Source organism: Acomys minous (genome assembly GCF_964271855.1).
Source record: "Acomys minous genome assembly, chromosome: 4".
Classification (NCBI taxonomy): Eukaryota; Metazoa; Chordata; class Mammalia; order Rodentia; family Muridae; genus Acomys; species Acomys minous.
The window spans coordinates 89,083,295-89,104,993 of NC_140486.1; the positions used below are offsets into that span (position 1 = coordinate 89,083,295).

Below are 21,699 nucleotides of genomic sequence, written 5' to 3' on the forward strand. Positions count from 1 at the left end.
TAAATGTGATAAGGATGAATAGAGTTCCTAAGCACAGCTAAAGAAATCGTGTTATTTTCTTTCACTTGAAGCTTAAAGCTACAAAGTTTATAAAGGCCCCAATTATGAATTTTCAGTTTGAGAGGGAATTGAAAATAGGATTATCTCATTTACTGAACGCAGATTGACGCTCCCGAGAATGAAGCCCCCAAGCACCAAGCCTGGCGGGTACTAAGTCTGATTCTAGTGTTTGGTGAAGATGCCAATGGGAACCTGCTACATTTTAAGGTGGTTTGTAATGCTTTTAGATGTCACGACGCTCCAGAGAAGAAGAACCCATCTTGAAGCCTTTGTTTAAAGTGGCACCGGATCATCTCTTGTAGGCAGGTATCACTTTCTTCCAAGCCGAAGCCTGAATTTCATGAGATCCCAGCTATCTTCAGTGCCACGGGCAGCCATGCTGTGTTTCCTCCATGCGGACTCTCCTAGTCTTGCTTAGACTTAGTTGTGTGTATTAGGATTTGAGATGAATGATTCCAGCCGTGTGGTGCCGGATCCTGCTCTTAGTCTTTTAATTTTACCGTACAGTTGTTGGCAACATGGAACGTGTAGAAAACAGTAAAAGTGCAATTCCTTAAGTTCGACAGTTTAGCCCAAAGAAGTCAGTATGGGAAAGAAGCTTTAAAAAAAAATCAGTTCATTAGTTCATTTGACATGTAATTAAAATAGAATTATAATGTTTCTCAATGCAATTACTAATAAAAATGCCCTTATAAGTACAGGGGTTTTTTGTTTTTTAATGTTCTGTGAGTGTTTGACTGCTCCTTTTCATTCTCTACACAAGCTAAGGATAATAACATCAGATTATAAAAATACAGGCTATAAAAGTGACAGAATGCTCCAGGTCGACAAGAGAACAAACCACACAGTGAATATTGAGGGACTCTGCAGTACACGTACTTGGTGGCATTTATTGTTAGAACACTTCCTTGTCGGTGTAGGTACTACAGACATTGGCAAAGCACTTCGAGTTACCGCTGCATGGGAGCAGTGTCACAAACCATGCAGGGCTGGGTGGAGGAGCAGCAGCGCACCTCCAAGGGTGGTGTGTTCTTGCGTGATGAAAAAGTAAGAAAAATAAAAAGAAGACCCAAAATTGCCCATTTGATGCGTTTGATCTTGGTAGAGCCTGTGTTCCTCTGTCAACGCTGTGATGACGAGATTAAAGAGAAACAACAAAGCAAATACAGGATACAGATAAACAAGTCAAGTGGGGGCTTAGTCGGCAGGCCAGGGAGTGATCTCTTGTGTTAGGAAAGAAAATTAAATATAACCACCGTTGTGTTCCAGACACCATGCTCTGTGTTCCATATGCTGGGGATATTATTGGGGCAATTAGTATTGTCTCCTCACCCGGAAACACACATACCTCACAGGTTGGTGGGGAATTAACTTCCAACTTGTCTTCATAGCCTTTTGGATCAAATATAAAAATCAGATCCGAGCCCATGAGAGGAGAGTGCTGGGGTAAAATTGCACACATGGCCCTTTGACCGGATCCGCTATTAAAAAGGTGTATTATGAGCTAGACAAAGCTATTTTATTTCACTTGAGTCTTTGTGTTTACTATTGTTGACTTTTCCGTTCTCTTAATCTTTACAAAGCACAAAGTAAATAGAGGAAATATTCTCTACACTGAGGTCTCATTATTTCCTTGGATACTCTCGGATATTCATTTTAGACATGCAGGGAAGGAGACACCAGACTTCTCCAAACTTAACCACTCAGCTTTAAATTTAGAACGACACTCAGAACTGGAGACTGAAACCCAGCTTAAGAACAATAGTTTACAGCTGTGGTGGCGCATGCCTTTAATCCCAGCACTAAGCGAGACAGAGGCATGTGGACCGCTGTGAGTTCAAGACCAGCCTGGTCTACAAAGTGAGTTCAGGACAGCCAAGGCTCAAAAAAATAAATATAAAACCAATCCTTGAGAAGTATACTACACCTGACTCCTCAATTAGGGGTATAGAAATACTACAATCAAATACAACTTCCAAAATTATGTCTTAAGACTGTCTATCTAGTCCTATATCTAAATGTGGGAGGTCACAAAATGGCAACAGTAGAAGGTTTCCCAACATACGTTGGCCAAAAATCAAGTCAAAAATCAAGCACACTGAATCCAGGGTGTTTCTTGAGGCACCTGTCTGTATTGCCCCCTAGGACTCCACGTCAGCCATTGTTCTGAATACACCGTGCACACTCTGTACTGACGTGACATCTAAAGTGGTGCATGGAGCACACGCAGCAAAGGCGGCCTGAGACACCTTGGCTCACATTCCAGGCATCTCTGTGTTACCGATTTTAGTGATTTTACTAAACATGTAAATTGTTTTACTCTTACAAGACCACAATGATTTAGTTGTGGGATGCACAAATAGACTGTTTTCTTCTTATCATCCAACAGCATTTAAGTATATCAAATCAAGCTGTCAGTCAAGTTTGAAAAATATTGAAGATGCTCTTCATTCAGCAATATCGAGCATTCAGCTAAGGTTTAGTTCTTCGTGGAAAAAATAAACAAGTTATGTATCTCATTAGTAGACATAATTTCTCATCCTTAATAATGTATATGTATCTCAAAGAATTATATTAGCATGATTTGCATCACTGCTCTATGTACCTGTGTGCCTGCACACAAAAGCTTCCCATGCAGAAGAGGGGGACAATGAAAAAAAAATACTGGGAAGCCCCGCAGTTAAACAGGACTTTTCAAAGTGCCAGGAAAAGCCTGATGTTAGAGTAGAGCTCAAGCTTCGTAAGATGCAGTGGGCAACTTTTCCGAAAAGACAGCGTAGAAAGCCACCAAGTTAGGTACAGAGATATTAGGCTGTCTGTACAGAGTCCTGGGGCCAAGAGAGATAGCAATTCAAACATGTAGTCAGAAGTGTTACTGGTCCTGTAACGTCAGATTCCATATCAAGACGGCAGGATTTCCTCCGTGTGAGGTGAGAAGGCACTACAGGCACATTAGCATAGGACAGGCATGATCTCAAATGTTTTCTGAGATTGTCATTAATGCTGAGTTGAGTATTCACTCCACAAAAGAGAAGATGTCTGGGTAGAAACAGACCAGCAAGGAAGCTGTTGCAATAACCATCTGGGAACTAAATCCAAATTGGTGACAGCAAAGGTAGTGAGAACTTATCAAAAGCTGGTTAATTTTTTTTTTTTTGAGAAATTGAACATGCGTAGCTTTAGAGGGAGAAAGAAAGGTGGAAGAATTGCTACACAGCTTTTGGCCTGATCAAGTGCTCTTAATATTTATATAAAGGAGTATGGGAAGGATTCCGAAAGATTTGTTCTACAGTTCTGGAGAGAGTGGCCAGCTGGTCCCACAAGCCTGAAGCTTGGTTAGAAGGTCTGGTAAATGTAGACTCTTTTCGCCTCTACTGTAAGATCATGGATCAAGTGAGTTCATAACCTCCTAGCCATAGGTCCCTTGGCATCTTCAGAGATCAGGCAAGGTAGTAAAGAGGGATAAATGAAGGGAAATGTGACTGAAGACCTAGAGGGCTGAAGGGGAAACCTAGCCATCATGATGCTGTAGGAGAACAGGAGGAAAACAGAGAGTGACAAAGGGATTGGCACTGCCCTACAATCAAGGAGAGAAGCAGTATGGCTTCAGCCATGTGCAGATGCCTTTTTTTTCTTCCAGATGCCTTTTGGTCTTCATAAAAGCAGATTCAGCAAGTGAGAATCTGTTTGGAGTCTTCAAGGTTTATCTTACAGTCAAGAAATGGTGTTGGTCATGCTTTCGTAAATGGGCCCCGAGAAGGCTTTTTGTTTTGTTGGATAAATGAATTAATAACATTTCTGTGCACTGACCTTCCTAAGTCTGTCTGGAAATTAGATAGCTAAATACAGAAATCTGTGAGGGCAGAAGCTTGGTTTGTCATCAGGCCATATGAGCAGATCTCTTGTGCTTATGGGTATTTGAAAATGTCATGGCTACACTTGGTAACGTGAGAACAATGGCATCGCAGAAGGAGAACAGAAGGCATGCCGGCAGATCATCTGAGAGAAGACACCAAGTCAAATATTTCGCATATGCATTTCGCACAGTTGGTGTTATAGTAGCCTCTGAAGTACCATCGTGTAAGTTTTAATGTGGAAACCTTTAAATAGAATTCTTTTTTTCGTAGCCTTGGCCCTCTGGGAAGAGGTAACCTCTGGTTTAAGGGGAGGATGCAGGACACCTCTTCTATATGCTAGATGCTGTGACGCCAGCGCGTCTTCTGTTGAGAGAACAGAATGGTTTATGCTAATCACTGTACCTCTGTGATAAGAAAGGTTTCCTTGTAACTTTGATACCTAGTAATGGAGATGTCTTGATGAATCAAGTAATTTAGTTAACAAGGACCTCCAGCATGTGATTTAAATGACTAGCCAGTTTGGAAGCCAGTGCAAGTCCCTGCACGTGCTGGCTGTTGAGATAGAGACCAGCTGGTAGAAGCTCTCATCACCCCCACCGTACAGGGAGGCTGAGTTTTTTGGACGTCAGAGAGCGGAGCTGGCTCTGTTCTTTCCAGGAGTAGACTTTGTTTCATCCATTGATCCAGATGAGGCTGTGCTGTGATAAATCCCATCAACCCTGAGCCTGGAAGACAGTGTGAGCAATTAATTAACTGAAGAGATCCTTCGATGTGGGAGTCATCCAGGTCCCATAATTATCATCTACAGAACAGCCCTGTAATGCTTTATAGCCAAATCATGGAATTCACATTATTTTGGTTCCAATCCCATCCATGCCCAAACTAGAGCTATTCTCTAAGGTACCATCTCTTTCCATAGTTTTCATTGTAAGAAAATGTTACAATGTGAGCTAAAACTCTGGGCAGAAAAACTGAAGAAAACAACTGATTCCATCCCCAGACAACATGTGGTCCATAACCTTTGCAATCAGAATCTCCAAAAAACTGTGTTTTTCCATTAGATATGTGGGTATAATATTGTCCCTCACAGTGTGTAAAATTTTGTGGGTATAATGTATATATAATAGTAAAGATTTTGTAGAGCAAGCATATCTAATGATTTATATTGAGCTATCCATTTTAAGCTTTCAATATATATATATACATATATACATATATATATATATATATGACTAATGTCCTTTTTTCTTTCTCTGCAATATTCAAAATACATAGTCGATACTGAGAGTCAATGATGAAGGAAGTGAGAAAAGTAAGATACTACTTGTACAAACTGCTCCCAGGACCAATTCAATATCTCACTGCCTAGATGATGAGTATATCAGAATAAACATTCAGAATATATGTAAATCTACAGTATGCAAAGTTAAAATCATAATATGGCATAGAAATAATGAAGAAAGTAATTCAACCACATTTTAAACGTTGTTTTGTTTTCTAGTCAAGATTGAAAATGTAAAACCTTTCATTTTAGTTAGATGATTGGAAAGATCTAGTTTTGCTGGTTATTTTTATACTAGAATAATCTTTCATTATTAATCTATTTAAGTCTTATCTCAAGTCAGTTCATCAGTGCTAGCAATTAAAGACAGAAAATGCATGTGCTCAATTTCAAGAATTAAAAATAATGCCTTGGGAGTAAGCATTTCTTTTCTGTGGTGAATGGATTGTTGGATTTTCCAATTAAAGAAGTCTCCATACTGGAAATGAGTAGTCAATTATGAAGATTATTTTTGAATAGCCAATTTACATATGCCTAATTGTGTTCATTTCTTTTGAAAGACTAAGTTGGAATTTACAGTGTTTTGATTGGTTACCCCTGCATTTGTGTTATTAATATATTGACAACAAGATTCCCCCGTGAATGGGGCTTTGAGCGCCTTTCTGGGTAAATGTCTGAATCATGAGTAAACTTGCTTTATTTAATGACTGAAGCATATCCAAAGAGTTACTAGCAATTTTCAAAATTATATATACTGTACTCCTTGGATTGACAGTAGCATCTATCAGTTGCCTCCTAAGTTCACATTTGGTCTCTTCTACCTTAGACAACAAAGAACATTAGAAATTCCTCTATTGGAACAGGCTCCTGGGCAAAACTACAGTCACAGCAGGTCTGCCTTCACTGACCTACAGTGGCATGGCATCACATGACTGGTAGAAAACTGTCACAAATTTCATGGGAAATAACATTTCAGTTTTTTTATATTAAACATGTAAAATGGTAAATGAAATAAAAATTGATATGAAGTTAGAAGTAATTAAGTTAAAACATTGATGTTAGTGATGATATGAAAGACATGGAACACATGTGTGCATGCGACGAGCACACTACTAACAGCCTTTCTGTTTGCAAGTGTGTGTGGTTGAGATTGTGTTAGAAAGGTAGATGTCATGAGTTAATGTTTACCCCTTTGCATCTGGAATACATGCTTTTATAAAGTATTCTACCATTCATCTTCTGTCTATTGTATATTTTGGACCATGGAAGCAGATAACTTTTAGGCATATTTTAAAAAGTTATAGGTGAGGCTGTGTGTATACTTGTATTCACTGCTAGAATACTTACATAGCATATGTGAAGGTGTAAGTTCGAGCTTTTGCAGGAGACATATATATAGAGAGAGACAGAGACACAGAGACTAACAGAGAGACAGACATGCCGTGAGACAGACTGACGAGGAAAGAGGTTGAGGCAGCCATTTCATTCCTTTAATGAGACCTGGCCCAAAGTGACCATTTCAGAAATAGGCAGACAAACAAAGAACAAGCCATTCATTGTGTTCTGTTGCTGTGCTTGGTGTGTACGTGTGGGGGGTGTATTCTTGAATGTTTAAGCATCTTGGCATAGTAATATTAAAACTGTCAAGATTTTTTTAAAGGCGACATTTGTGTTTTTAAGACCCAGTAAAGATCACAATCAACTAGACACACTGTCCCTGTGATAAGCATGTCCTACAAAGTAATTAGTGTTGTTGGACTCGTTTGCAGCTGATTGCTGTGTTTGACGAACAAGAGCCACTCAGGAAGACTGAGAGCCTCAGTGGAAACCCTGTGGACCGGCAGAGCCCAGAAGCTTTCGAGACAGAAGTGGCTGCCCAACTGGCTGCGTTTAAACCAATCGGCGGAGAAATTGTAGTAACCCCTTCTGCTCTGAAGTTAGGTAGGTGGATTTTGCTGATGACACCTTCCACTTGGTTGTAAACTGCATCAACTTACTGACCTTCTTCTCTGTGAAGTTCACCATATTAATAACTGTTCTTTATAAAAACAACTTGTTCGTCTTCTCTTTAAGTAAGTTTTCTAAGGCTTTTGGCTGTTCCTGGAGCTCAGGTAAGGAGGTACAATTTTTACTGTGAACTAAACATGACTGCCAATTGCATAACTGCGTGCCTTTGAAGAATCACACCAGGAGGAAGACTGTAAGGGTGAGGTTCTCCTGTGTCCTAGAAGCATCACTGTTTTTATAAAGTTCATCATTTGGAGAAAGCTAAGAGTTACCATGGAATCAACACGCAAAATAAGGTTCCATTTCTGTCCTAGCCGGCCTGTTTTTCTTCTTATATACCTCTCAGTCACTGGAGAAGACAGTGGGGGAAGTTGGTTTTGAAGTTTGAAATTGCCTGATTTTTTTTTTCAAAAAAGAAGTTTACCTAGTATTTTGGCTGGGAATTCTTTTTTCTTAATATTTGTTTTTGAGGGTGTAGGAAATGAAAATAAATATTCGTCTAAAGTTTCTATCAGGTGTTCCTCACATATCTGTTTTTGCTCAAACTTTCTAGAAATAAGTTTAGGTAAGTTTAATAACATGGCATTTTTGACAACCCACTAATATGTTAATTTTTTAAAGTAAATTTATTTGAGTTGACTGTGAACACAGCATTCTGGGACTACCCAGTGTATTGGCTAGAATTTAAGTAAACATAATTCTCATGGCAGAAGGACAGACACAGTCCCCACTCCTCAGAAGACATATGAATTTTCTTAAAGAAGAACATGCATTTGAAAAAAATGGTGTAAACAACTAGAAAGAAGGTTGGGCCGATAAAAATTCTTACTGGTGATGACAACGACCATGGGTCTATCCCCCTGGGACCCACAAAGTGGAAGGAAAGAACCAACTTCTTCAAGTTATTCTCTCACTTCTACAGGTATAACTTGGAATGCATGCATAAGAACACACACAAACACACACACACACACACACACACACACACACACACACACGAGAGAGAGAGAGAGAGAGAGAGAGAGAGAGAGAGAGAGAGAGATTAAATGGAAATACTTAAATTATAAAAATTATACATAGTACCTTTCCCCCTCATTTGAAATTCAGTACTTGCTGTTGCCCACCATGGTGGTATACACCTTTAATCCAAGTACTCAGGCGTCACAGGCAGGAAGATGTCTGTGAGTTCAATGTCAATATGGTCTACGTAGTGACTTCCAGGACAACCAAAGCTGCATACTGAGATGTTGGCTCAAAAATAAATGAATAATATTACTGTCAAATTTATTATACATACATACATACATGTATGTGTGTATATACATACATACATACATACATACATACATACATACATACATACGTACGTACACACACATGACCAAACCGAACAACCTTGTCTTGTTTGAATTTTCTGAAGCATCTGTAGTGTTTCTTTTAAAACAAGCCAAATGGAAATTAATGACCTATGCTCTTTATAATTTTCCTGCATATCAAAGCTAACAAAGCAGCCTGCTAGAGCATAGATGGCAAAGGGTTGTTTGGCGGCTGTTCCTCTTCTGGAGCCAGGCTTGTGGCTTCAGCAACCTTGCAGCCCCATCGTTCATTTGCATAATGGATGCCTTTTTATCCATTATGCAAATGGTATGAGAGGAAAATTAGGCAATAAGGGAAGACGAAAGGAGAAAATTGCTCTTGCTTGTTTTAATATTCTATTTATAAGCAAGTGCTGTGGGCGTCAAAAGACTGAAACTTAGGGTATCCCAGCCTCTAGAAACTTCTTTTCACCTTTCTCTTGTGAGCTTTTTCAGAAAAGAAGTTTGTTTTTCTTCTGCTTTGTCATGGCTTCTTTTGTTGGACTGTCTGATAAAAATACCGATATTGAATTCAAGAACTCAAACTCTTTCAATGTAGATTCTAAGATTCTTTGTTAGTTTGTTTTTTGTCTTGTTTTTGTTTGTTTGTTTCTGTTTTTCCAACACAAGGTTTCTCTGTGTAGGCTTAGCTGCCCAGGAGCTCACTCTGTAGATCAGGATGGCTTAAAACTCACAGAGATACACCTTTCTCTGCCCTTCTGAATCTATTTCTTTGTAAAGTTGTTTGAATATATGTGTGTGTGTGTATGCGTGTGTGTGTGCGTGTGTGTGTGCGCGTGTGTGTGTGTCTGTGTGTGTCTGTGTGTGTCTGTGTGTGTGCGTGTATGTGTGTGTGTGTGTGTGTTACACTAGAGGCTAGAACATGACAGTGAATTTCTTAGAGCTGCAGGCTCACAATTGTGAGCCGCTAGACATGGCTGTTGGAAACCGAACTCAGATCCTCTGCTGTACACTCTCTTAACCACTGAGCCATCTCTTAAATCCCCCTTTCTTTGAAACTGATTTGTCTTGTGGGGGTAGGAACAGAAAACTGTATCTATGCAATAGGAATACATATTAGGCCGTGACGTAAAGAGATTACATTGAATGACTTCAACCCTTACTTCTTTATTTTTTGTAATTCCTCTAAGACTTAATATTAGCCAGTCACGTTTTAAGATTCTCGCTTTCAAAAGATGAGGAATCAGAACAGAGAAATAGTAGCTCACCCGAGTCACATATTGGGTAGGTGGCAGAGCCTGGATGTGAATGCTTGCTGGTTCAAGCATTAGGAACCATTTTACTGTACTATCTCCACGGTGCTGTCCATTGAATAAATTATCGACAGAACATTCTGGGAGTTTACTTTGTGAATATAAACCAAAGCATAGAAAACGCTACACATTTAGGCTCACACGTCTATCTTGTTTAGTAAGATAGACCCAATGATGACAGGAGCGAGCACTCATGTCACCTGTTTCTGTAACAAAACCACTGACATTAGTTAGTCATTAGTGAATCTGTAGTTAGGGAACAGAGGTCGATCAAAGAATGCACGAAGCTTGTTTTCACCTCTCCTCCCTTTATAAAGGTCTGCACCCCATCTATTGGCTGGTGCTACCCACATTCAGAGTAGGTCTTCCCTCAATTAAACATCTGCAAGGCAGTGCCGGAGGCATGTCTTCTGCGTGATTCCAGACCTGCTCAAGTTGACAGTGAAGGTCAACCGCCACACACAGGTAGCTTCTTAATTGGGACAACTTTAGAGAGACGATTGTCTTTTGAATACCTTCTTATAGTTGTAACTAAAAACCTTGGGCTTTTATTCTAATAGAGAAGTTAAATAAATTCATAACACATCCAGTTCTGACCTGCCTATTCTGCTCTCCTGTTAGTGTTCTCACACACGAGGTGGTCGTACACTGCCTGGGGTGGGACTGGGCAGTACCTAGACATGGCTCCTCTGGGATGTGGCTGGATTACATAGTGTGGTGCACCCCAAGTTCCGGCTTATGTCAGCACATGGAGGGGGGGCTGGGATAGGAATAGCACTTTTGTAGGAGCAGCTCTTCTTGAAGGATGCTCAGGCCATGCCACACACTGAGCCCTAGGCTTCATGGTGTCTTGGCACTTTGCTCCCATGGTCTTCATTGCTGATCACTTTTCATGGATGCTTTACCCACCTGCAGTCATCATGAGCCATTTGCTATTTTGGCAATTTCTTTCAAATGTTTAATGTCTTTGTGTTCAAATCTTGCTCACTTTTACTTATCTTTTTTTTTTTTTTGTCTCTGTTTATCTGGTAAGCTCATATGTGCTATTTCTATTCCATCTTAAATGCTTTCTTTCTGTAAAGTGTTGTCTAAATCTTTAAGGCAGCATTATACATAAATGTACAGCAAGTAACTTTCAATTCTTCATGTCCTATAAACTAATGATATGTGGGTGTATATATATTTAATTTGCAAGCTAAGTTTTAAATCAAGGAGTAGTAACATAATTGCAAGGTCATTTATCTAAATTATTTCTACTGTGAATTTTCTACTACATTCTCTAATGACTAAGCGACTGGCCCAGACTCGGTTCTAACAAATTATTAGTTGGTGACTGTCTTTTATCACACATCCCAGAAAGTGCTAACACAACATTCTACTTAAGAGAAGCACTCTGGGGCTGAAACAGCAGGTGGAATTGTACGGTCATGTTCATAGAATCCATTTGGACATCAAAGCTGCCTTCCTCAAGAATTTTCCTCATCCCCTCTTGAGCCCTTTAGTACTTCTGAACATATTTCAGTGATTTGACAGGTGTTTGATCCTAGTTAGCAGGAACGTTGCTTGTTGCTTATAATCAGATACTATTGCTTTCTCCATCTCTGAACAAACAGGGTAAGCTACAGTAGAAGGGAAGACAGAAGTATAGCGGATTGGTGGATAGACAGCAAGCAGAGTCCAGATGCTTCTTAGAAGTCCCACAGCATGGAAGCTCACCTCTACTCTAAGGAATTATGCACTCCTTAGAATAATAATCATTATAAATACAATTGCAGAGGGTTTTGGAATTAGCAATTGTCTAGGTGATTGACACCATTTTACAAATGACTATGTGAAAGCTTCGATTCATTGTCTGCTCTGATGTTGAGTGACTAGTTGGTTAAAAACTGCAATTAGAACCTGATCCTTTGGGCCTCTAGCATCATGTCCCTTCATTTATATGACATTCTTTGATGAATTGTATATTTCAATTATCCATGCCCTTTAAATACTAGATGTGATAATAATAACACTTCATATCCTTTTGGAGATAAAGCATAAATTAATAAGCAGATACTATGGATAATTGTAAATCAAAGTGAATGAAGGAACCAAGAGTAGAACATTGAGGTGCCTCCTGTATGTATGTTTATATGTATGTGAACCCTATAAGTTGCTGGGTATTTGCTATTGTCCTCTCACTTCATACATACAGCATGCCAATGTGTGTGTGTGTGTGTGTGTGTGTGTGTGTGTGTGTGTGTGTATGTGTGTGTGTGTGTGCATGTATGTGTGTCTGTGTGTGTGATTTTACATCAAACCACTATGCTAATGGAATCCCTACAGTACCCTTTTCTACAATGTAGACACCTCTGTACCTTTGCTGCTATTTCAGGCCTCTACATGTAGGGCCATACTGGGAACTTTTGCTTTGAAGTCTGGAAAAATAAGGCTCCTCTACCTTTACCATGACTACTCTTCATGCCATCTTTTTGATCAGTGGTACCTCATTCTCCATTCTGTATAACACGCTATGTAGAGATTGTTCAAGGTTGACCCAATATTTGTCACCTGAGAACAAGTGACATGGAACTGGTCCAAGTTTCTGAAGTGTTTCTTCCAGAGTTCCAGAGGGATGTCCTAAGCCATGTAACTCGTCTCTGTGACGACCATATCTTTCCACACATAAACAGCTGAGGGCCCATTTGGATTGAAATGAAGATTCAGAGTGAAAGTCACATAGATGGCTCCTTGTTGTGGTAACCCTCAGCTGCACCTTTCTCCTCTGTAAACTGAGCCTTTGTTTTGCTTCTGAGAGCTGTCATTGTCTCTAGAACATTTCACTGATACCTAGCTGAGTTTGAATCAAGCTCTGTGCTCCTGTCTCTTTCCATCTCCCGACCCCAATTAATTAAGAGTTTTATTTTGGGTCTTCTGATAATTTACTCAGTACTTGATTGAAATTTGCTATTTTGGGTTCAAGCTTACATGAAAAGATAGTCCTTTTGGTTATAATTATTTTAGCAATGCAATTTAAATAGTGTTTCAGGATAAAAAAGTACTTTGGATTTGGCTGTTGCCACTCCTGTGATCTGTGTTACCTAGATGTAAAGCAATCTGATTAAAGTTAGGAGTTGAAATATACTAGCTTTATTCTCTCTGTGTTAAACTTTGAAGATGATGTACTTTCTGTTGCAAGCAAGTCTTGTTTCCCAGACTTGAAAGGTACCTCGGATGCTTTATTGTTTCCATGTGTGTTTGTGCTTCTTCAAAAAAGAAATGGAAATTATGATTATATGTTTGCTATAATAGAATTATTTTCAAAACACTCATTTCTCTCCTCTATTTTCTTTCAGTAGTTCTTAGAAAACATTGTGTAGCCCCGGATTATTGCTGGAAATCACTACCATTTTCTATGTGAGTTTGAACAAATCAGGGCATAAAGGCAACATATGGGAACATTTTTCTCAGTTCTTAAGGAAACCAAATCCCTTTATGACCCTGATCTTCAGGAAAACATAGCGAAGAGGGAAGCGTATTCCTTTAATTAGGCTGTAGTGTATAAGTAGCTGCTGTGCCCATAATGTGAGTTTAAGTCTTGGCATCTGATCCTACCCAAACACACTCACACCACACACATAGCAAACCAAAGCAACTCACGGTTGGCTTGTGCTCCTGAGGAAGCCTTTGAATCCCCACCACAAAGCACCCAGGCCTGTGAGGGCTCCTTGTTACTAAAAGTGCTCTCCTGCAGGCTGGAAACCCAGAGTTAAAATCACCACAGAACTGAGGTCATTTGCTTGGGTGAATCCATAAGTCATAATTTGGTCATTGAGTTTCATCCTATTTGTTTCTTTTGAGGCTGATTATTCAAAAGTTAGCAGCTGTAGAATAGCTTTTCTTTCTTTTTCTTTTTTCTTCTCTGGGAGCCTGGTATTTTTTCCCCCCATGCAGGCTAGATGAATGATGCTGTAATTAGCTATGGTGACCTTGCTAAGCCATCATCCATCAGTCATGGCCACATAGTCAACAGAATGTGTGCTGCTTCCTGGTCTGATGGTAAGTAAATCAGGACTAAGGAGGTGACAGGCTGTCCAACTCGTTCTGGGCACCATTCTTCTTTTTGCTATTGTTATTTTGGTTTTTAACTTTAGTTTTTTTGTTTTCAGAGTAGGTGAACTGTTGCCTATGATGTTGGCGGGGGTGGGGTTAGGGGGTCGGGGGTGGGAGGAGGAGTGGGATGGGGAGGGCAGGGAATAACAGGCTATACACTAAATATCTCAAATATATGTTGGAAAACAGCCAGATCATACTAGTGAATTGAAAAACTAAAGTCAATACTAGTGTAGCCTAGTCCTAAGAAATATTAAACACTAATTACTGCACAGGAGTAATTTTTTGTTTGTACTCAGCTAAGGACAATGCTGAATACTTTGAACATGGCTTATACTTTGAATATGCAATTGAAAGCACAGTTAACATTGCTCCCTCTCACAGAAGAATATGGGGTGCGTCCAGGCTTCTGCCAAGCTCAGTCCATAGCTCTAGAAGTTTAACTTGATAAGGTTTGCATAAAAATGGTCTTTATTCTTATAAATGGATTTTAAAATAAGACATTGTTTATTAAGTGATATAATGGTGTTTTTCAGGAGGATATATGACCACCATCTCAGTTTCTCTTTTTATAGTTTATATTCATTGAGACATATCTTAGTCTCATTTCAATTTTTATTTTTCTGACTTATTTTTTGCTGCCCTGTGTTTCCTTTCCTTATTTTTGTACAATATACCTAATTGTTTCATTTAATGCCTAAGTGGATGTAAGTTTGTTGTACTCTAAATAGTAAGTTATTAGTACAGGGTTTACATTTAACTAGAATTGTAAGAGAGAACCTAAAAAAAAACCAAACCCCAAGCTTTCATTCTTGGTCTTTTCTACTGTATTTTCTAAGTTGATTATGTGACCTCTAAAAACACAGAGTCCTGCCATCTCCCCTTTGGCCTCTTCCCAATGCTGGACACACACTGAGATGGAGCCCGCAGATCCTCTCATAAACAAACGGAATGAAAGGTCACCTTTCCCACCGTTCACTTGATATTGGACCCCTGGGTTTTTAAGCCTCTTTTGCAGATTGCTTTTAATAGTAAGGCCAGTGAAGCCACATTCTCAGAGGCCTGGCCCCTAACTCCTCGTCAGGATATTCTCAGGGATGCTGTCATATTCAGCTTTGTGGAGCACCCTGGACCAGTGACAAAAAATGATTTGTGATTTATATTTTTAATGAAAGGAGGAAATAACAAAAGAAAGTCCCCTATGACATGTCCACCTCCCTTCATCACAGCCTCAGTCCTCTTGCCTGGACCAGAACTTCATCTCTCTGGTCAGCTACTGTGAGGCAGCCAAGACAATGAAGGCAGAGATGGCCTCTGCTTTGGGAGCCTGCGTTCAGCTTGTCAATTACGGTGTGCTGTTAAATTGCCTTATTAAATAGTACTTACCTGTACCAAACATTTCTTGATGACCTGACCCAGCTTTTGAAACATTTTGTAGATATGTGTATATTTGTTATTTTCTCAATATCCCTGGCCATGGTGTCCCAGTCTTTTGGATTTTCTTTTGCTGTTTATATTTGAATAGTCTTGCTGAAAATTCTATGTATGATAAAGGTTTTGTGTGGATATTATAAAAACAAGGTTTAGCGATCTTTGTGTGTGTGTGTGTGTGTGTGTGTGTGTGTGTGTGTGTGTGTGTGTAATTCTTTTTTTTTTTTTTTTTTTTTTTTTTTGGCCCAGATGGGCAAAGATTAAAAAAAAACTCACTAATTTAATTATTTCCAGAAGATCCATCTTAAGGACAGGTCACTCAGAGTTGGACACGCTTTCACGGCTGGCTTGAGACTTTCTCATTTGCTTTTTCTGATAAAGCTGTATGATGAATTATACTTTAGTATATACACATTTGGTTGGTTATTTCCTTTCAATGCCCTATTAGAAAATTTTTCTGAAATACTGATTTGGCCAAATGAGAGTAAGAAATCCTAAAACAGCTTGATGTACTCACACTCACATCCACAGTGATAAGAATGACAGCCTTGGCTCAACCATAGCTGCAAAAGAAATTATCTATCCTTTGCTTACCCTTTTAATGTTTGGAAGATAAAAGGCAGGACCTCCTAGCTATTGACAGCACACCTTGTCAGTTTGCCTTTGGAGCCATGCATCCATATTATGGTAAACAAAACAGCAACCCTCAATCTGTTTAGGCATTGGCTTACTGAGAACGTTTTTATAGCTATCAGAAAAATATAAGTACCTTTCAAATGGTCAGGATAAGTTTTGATTACTAATCTGTGTGTCTATGAGATGATAATAATTCCTCGGACCTCTACAGATGGAAGAACTCTAGGACTTTGTTTCCATGTATAAAGTTAGAGGAAAGGAAAGATGTGACGCATCTCATTTGCTTTTGTTTATATACAATACTTAGCTATGGTTACTTAAGGCCTATGATCAAGGAGACTGAGTAGGCGTTTTTGCCTTACCCCAACTCATGCAAAGTTATAATACTTGTATTTGAGCTCTTATATAAGGTTGTCTAAAAGGAGTTGTGACTTTAATGCCCCTATTTCTAAAAACTGTGGGAGAAGTGTTGTCTTTGGGTCTTTTTATGTCCAACTTGTCCTTAAAAAAATAGCACAAATGCACAAAGCTAGATGGCTTGCTGTCATCTGCTGCTGTGAAACTATGATGATCAATTAAACCCCACTTGTGTTTGTAAAATAAATAGACTTTCTACCCCAGAGATATGTGAGCATGAGGCGAACCCCTTCCTTTAGTCACAGTTCAGGAAGAATGTCCTTTGACCTTGTGACTTCAGTTTGGTGTTACAGTGAAATGGCCTTTTGGTAAGGAGTTCAGCATCTGCACAGCTAACGTCTGCTCTTTGGGGAGGGCTAGGCTTAAGAATGTAACTATGGAAATCAGTGTACTGGGTGTCCATGCTAGAAAAAAAATGGTGCTGTGCCTGTCACCAGCTTCAGTTAGTCAATAATTATTTATTGATGTCTCAGTAGATGAAAAGCATTATGCAAGGCTACCAGAGGAATATAAAATAACACAAGCCATGAACTCCTCTGCAAGCAGCTCACAATCTCTCTGACAGAAAATAAATTACTGTGTGATTCTCTTAACTTGGTTGTGCTTCCATTTTTATAATTTGCTGCTGTTCCGATAGAGGCTACAGTTACCAGACCTCATACTTGAAGAAGTCTTGGCCTTATAAGTTAGCTCAGCTCCTCAGGAGCTCCTCACATGCCAGCCCTTCTTAGTGAGCATTGGCTCCCCACAGCCTGCTTAACATTTGTCTTTTATCTGCCTCTCACTTCTGACTGGGAGGAAAACAAGTTTTCAGTCTGTGTGGAGTTCCAGTTTGGACAGTGGATGACCTTAAAGCAATTACAAACACTCAGACCCCAGGTCTTCCCGATGTACCCAGTAATGTCCTCGGCAGACCAGTGAGGTCTCCCTACATGTAATGGATTGAAAGATCACTATGTCTTTCTCCATGCATGCATCCATCTTGCTACCTGAATACAGACGCTCCAGGCAAATGTGCTCTTTTATTTCTAAGCAGTGATTATGGAGAGCGCTCTGTTTCACTGGTGAACTCAGCAGGTACACTCTCCATAAGAGTTACAGGGGGATTGGGACAGATGGTGGGACTTGCTACTGGGACTCCAGGTGAAAAAGGTCTGGGAGAATGGGGAGATAGAAGGACCCAGAGGGTCCAGGAACCCTACAAGAAGACCATCAAGACTGGTGGATCTGGAGCCAGGGAGGCCTTCACACACACTCCTGTACCAACCAAGGACAACGCATGTAAGAAACCTAGACCCCCTTTTCAGATCTAGCCAATGGACAGTGCATTCTTCACAGTTGTGTGAAGAGCAGGGACTGACTCAGACATGAACTCTGGTGCCCCCTATTTGACTACTTCCCCTAGGTGGGGAGGCCTGGTGGCACTCAGAGAAAGGATAAGCAGGTACCAGGATGAGACCTGATAGGCTGTGACCATATGGTGGGGAAGAGGTTCCCTTCTGTCACAGCTCTAGGGGAGGGGACAGGGTGAAAGGGGGAGGGAAGGGGGCACAGGAAGACACAAGAGAGAGGATAACAATAGGGATATAATCTGAATAATAAAATTTAATAAATAAAAAAAGAGGGGAAAAAAGATTTACTTGTGCCCAAACAGAAAGAAGTCCGAGACTGGCCCTTTGCTTCCTTTGCACTGTGGCTTTTCTACTTTTCTGGCTGGGTTTTTCCTCTCCAAGGGTTTCTGATGCTTCCTCCTGATTTGTTTGTGGGACACAGACATGTTTAAGTAAATCCACTGATGCCCCCATCCTCTTTTGACCACAGATTTGCTTTAGCACTGTAGTGATGATTCATTATAGTCATTACATTTTGGGCTGAAGAGAAGAATCATGGCTGATTTTCTTTGAGATCAGTGACTACGTTCTGTGGCTCTCTGGTTTCTGAAACAATCATCGCTTTTAAGATTTTTTTTAAGAACAAGAGAGATGGCTCAGTGGGTAACACACTGGTTGTGCAAGCTTGGAGACCTGAGTTTGGATACACAGAATCAGCATAAAGCAGCAGTCTGTAATCTCAACAGTCCAGGGGCAGCATGGGAGAGAAACACTGGTGGGCCACGCTCGCCTGCACATGCAGCACAAACTAAGGACCCTGTCTCAGACAAGGGAAAACATGAAGACCAATGCCTAAGGTTTTCTTCTGACCTGCACACATGTGCCATGGCACATGCATGCCCATTCTCACACACAAACGTGCACACATGTACACCAGCATCTTAGACATACAAAGAGCTTTTCAAGAATTAATTTTCCCTAGAAGACCTTTCTTGACTGAGTACTGTCCTCCTTTAAAAAAAAACATTTAGCATTTGTTGGGTAGCACTCAGTCGGTTGGTAGCGTAATGTTCTGTCATTTCAGCATGGTGAAGTTCCTAGAAGTTAGGCAAAGGTCTTTTCTATAACTCATGTCTCTGCAAAAATGGCTATTTTCTCCCTCAGAACCCCAATTTTTTTTTTACATTTCCCGTCTAAGGCACTAGAAACTTAGGAATAGAGAAGAAGTGTGGAGATTGTAGTAGATATTGACTCCACAGCAGTATGGCATTGAAATTAAAATCACAAGGCCTAAGGGAAGCGTGATTAAATATGATTCTGCTACCTACAAGCTGTGTGAATTCAGGGAAGTCACTTAACCTCACTGTGTCTGTGATCTCATTTGTAACACACGAATGACAACGGCCTGGCTGTGTTACTGTGAGCAACAGGTAAGGGCATTTGCATGTATGCTCCGAGTAGAGCCTGTCAGGTAATCAGTAGTATGAAACTGTTAGACACTGTTATTTTCATCAGATTTACTGCTTATTTAGAATGGAAGTATGAAACCACTTTATGTTCATGCACAGATCTTTTCATCTGTTCCTGCCTTTTTTTCCCATTTCCAACTTTCCACCCATGAAACCATATTGCATTTTCATATATATATATTCTGGCCTTCTATTTCTTCCTTCTAACTATGAATTTAAATTTTTTGTGTGCCTTCGCTTCAAGCCACATGAGAGGTAAAGCGGTTACCTGAAGACAAAACAGTGGCCGGGACATTGATCAGAGTGGCGTGTATGACGGCTGCAGATATGGTGGCTGCTGGCCTGTGCAGGGCCTTCCTGCATGTGTTTAGAGATTTGCCGGAGAGCCATTGCTGTGATCCTTTTGATCTTTGCTTAACTCCAGTGTGTACCCTTATGTTCTTCCCCTGACTTAGCATGCGCTTTGTGAGAGTTTTCCTGCACTGCTATAATGTGTACGTGCTATTTCCAGGTATCTTTAGAGAAAGAAGGATTACTTTTTTTTATTACCTTAAACTAATTAACACTAGCTATCCATATCGATTAGATAGTAATCTTCTCCATGGAAATGTAAAGATTAATGAAATACAGATTCGTGTTCAAGGTGTTCACATACAATCCGTCATCTTACATTGGTTATTTTTTTTTCTCACTGACAGAATGCATAGATGGTATTTATATACACAGTGCGCTGGCATAGTAGGATGGATCTTTATGATATATCTGTATATCATAGTGTCACTGTCTTGATGGAATAGTTCTTCCTTGCTTTCTGAAAGAACTCTTTTTTCAATTTCTCTCTCTAGCAGACCACATTCGGAAGCTTAGAGAACATATGGCTGTGTCCAGCTCTGAACATAACTGAGGTGCTCCCCCATAACTGAGGTGCTCCCCCAAACACATTCCATGTTCAAGAAGCCCAAAACAGGAGCATACCCCAACTGCTGGTTAACATGGACACTGGCTTCCTCCTGCCTAGCAACTCTGTGGGCCAACAAATTGTCTTGCAGTGTTATAAAAATGCTCACTCTCAGTTCACACTGATACCAGCTTCCCCCAGCACACAGAACGTTCAAGATAAAGCTACAAGTATTTAATTGGGTGTGTAGAAAACGCCTCAAACCATTTTCTAATTATGTATTTTGAAATGAGTAAAGAACTATATCGGTGCAAGTAAATGATAAAAAACAATTCACTGTTTTTTTTTTTAAATCTACAAATTTACTTGGGGATTTAAATTGGTACAGAGTTAACAAGACAGGAATTGGTTACTGCATAAGAGAAAAATCAATCTGTTTTTATAAATTAGAATATATTCTGTATGACTTGTCTTTCTCTTCATTTGATTTTACTGGAGGGGAGAACTCTAGATTGTATACGTCCAAAGAGGAGAATGGATATAATTAACAAAGTGTAGAAAAACTGAAAATATTTGTCCTAAGGAATACAGATAATTGCAGTAGATATTTTGTCATGTTTTGCTTAGATTATTTGGATAATCGCCTCCATTTTCCACCTGATTTAGTGTAAGTAGACACAGCTTGAGTTTTTGCAGGAGACTGATACAGATATTTTCTTAGCAGAGTCATGAGAACTCAAATGATTGATTCTGTAAAGTTTTGGTGTAGCCAATGCAATTAGGGTTGTGCATCTGGCAGTTGTGTCTAATGTATTTCACACATGATCTAAGAGTCTTCCCATTTGGTAATTGCACTCTGAAATAATATTTAATCATTAAACCCTTAACAAATATGTTTGTTTCCTCTTTAACTGTACTTGTAATTAATTGAGCATGGTGTTTGTTTCCAAAGTTTAAACTGAGGTCTTATTAAATAATCCCTCCAAAAGTCTTCCTGAGTGTTGTATTGGTTACTTTTCTTATCACCACCATCAAATATCTGACTTGAAGCAACGTAAGAAATGAACACTTTATTTGGGTCCATAGTATGAGAAGACATAGTCCTTTGTGGCAGAGAAGGCATGGAGCAGGATTTTGGTGGCTTTTCACCTTCAAATCAGGAAGTGGAAGCGAGAGCCATGAGTGCAGGAGCTCCTCAAGTTTTCTCTTGTGTGCCACCCCCACCTGCCAATCCCAGTCAGCCCATGGAGTGCTGACACTCTGTCTAGGGAGGTGCTTCTCTTATCAGTTCAACTTCTTTGGAAATGTGTTCTCAGACCTGCCTAGAAGTGTGTCAGCCAAGAGATTCTAAATCCACTGAGGGGGTAATGGGTATTAACCAGTTTGTTGTGTCTGTAGACTGGGAAGGGAGAGAATTTCCCCTAAGGAAATTTGAATATTACGTTATGAAAATCAACTAATGGGTCCAGTTGATAATTCAGAGAGAATAATAATTCAACTAATGTGAAGAAAATTTAAAGCACTGTATGAAATAACTAAGCAGTTTCCCCAAATATTCAAAGTTTGAGAACATTTTTGTTGCATTCGTAA

General features: G+C 39.8%; 1 protein-coding gene across 3 annotated transcripts in view; it reads left to right on the forward strand.

The window, feature by feature from the left end:
- PARD3B (par-3 family cell polarity regulator beta) overlaps window positions 1–21,699 on the forward strand; it is a 982,300-nt gene that overhangs the window by 358,189 nt on the left and 602,412 nt on the right. For 2 of the 3 annotated variants that reach the window (XM_084778917.1, XM_084778918.1), the window contains exon 3: window positions 6,969–7,140. In XM_084778917.1, the coding sequence (XP_084635043.1) occupies window positions 6,969–7,140 (172 nt within the window). Of the gene's footprint in view, window positions 1–6,968; window positions 7,141–21,699 lie in introns of those variants that run through there. The other variant, XM_084778919.1, reaches the window with a different exon arrangement.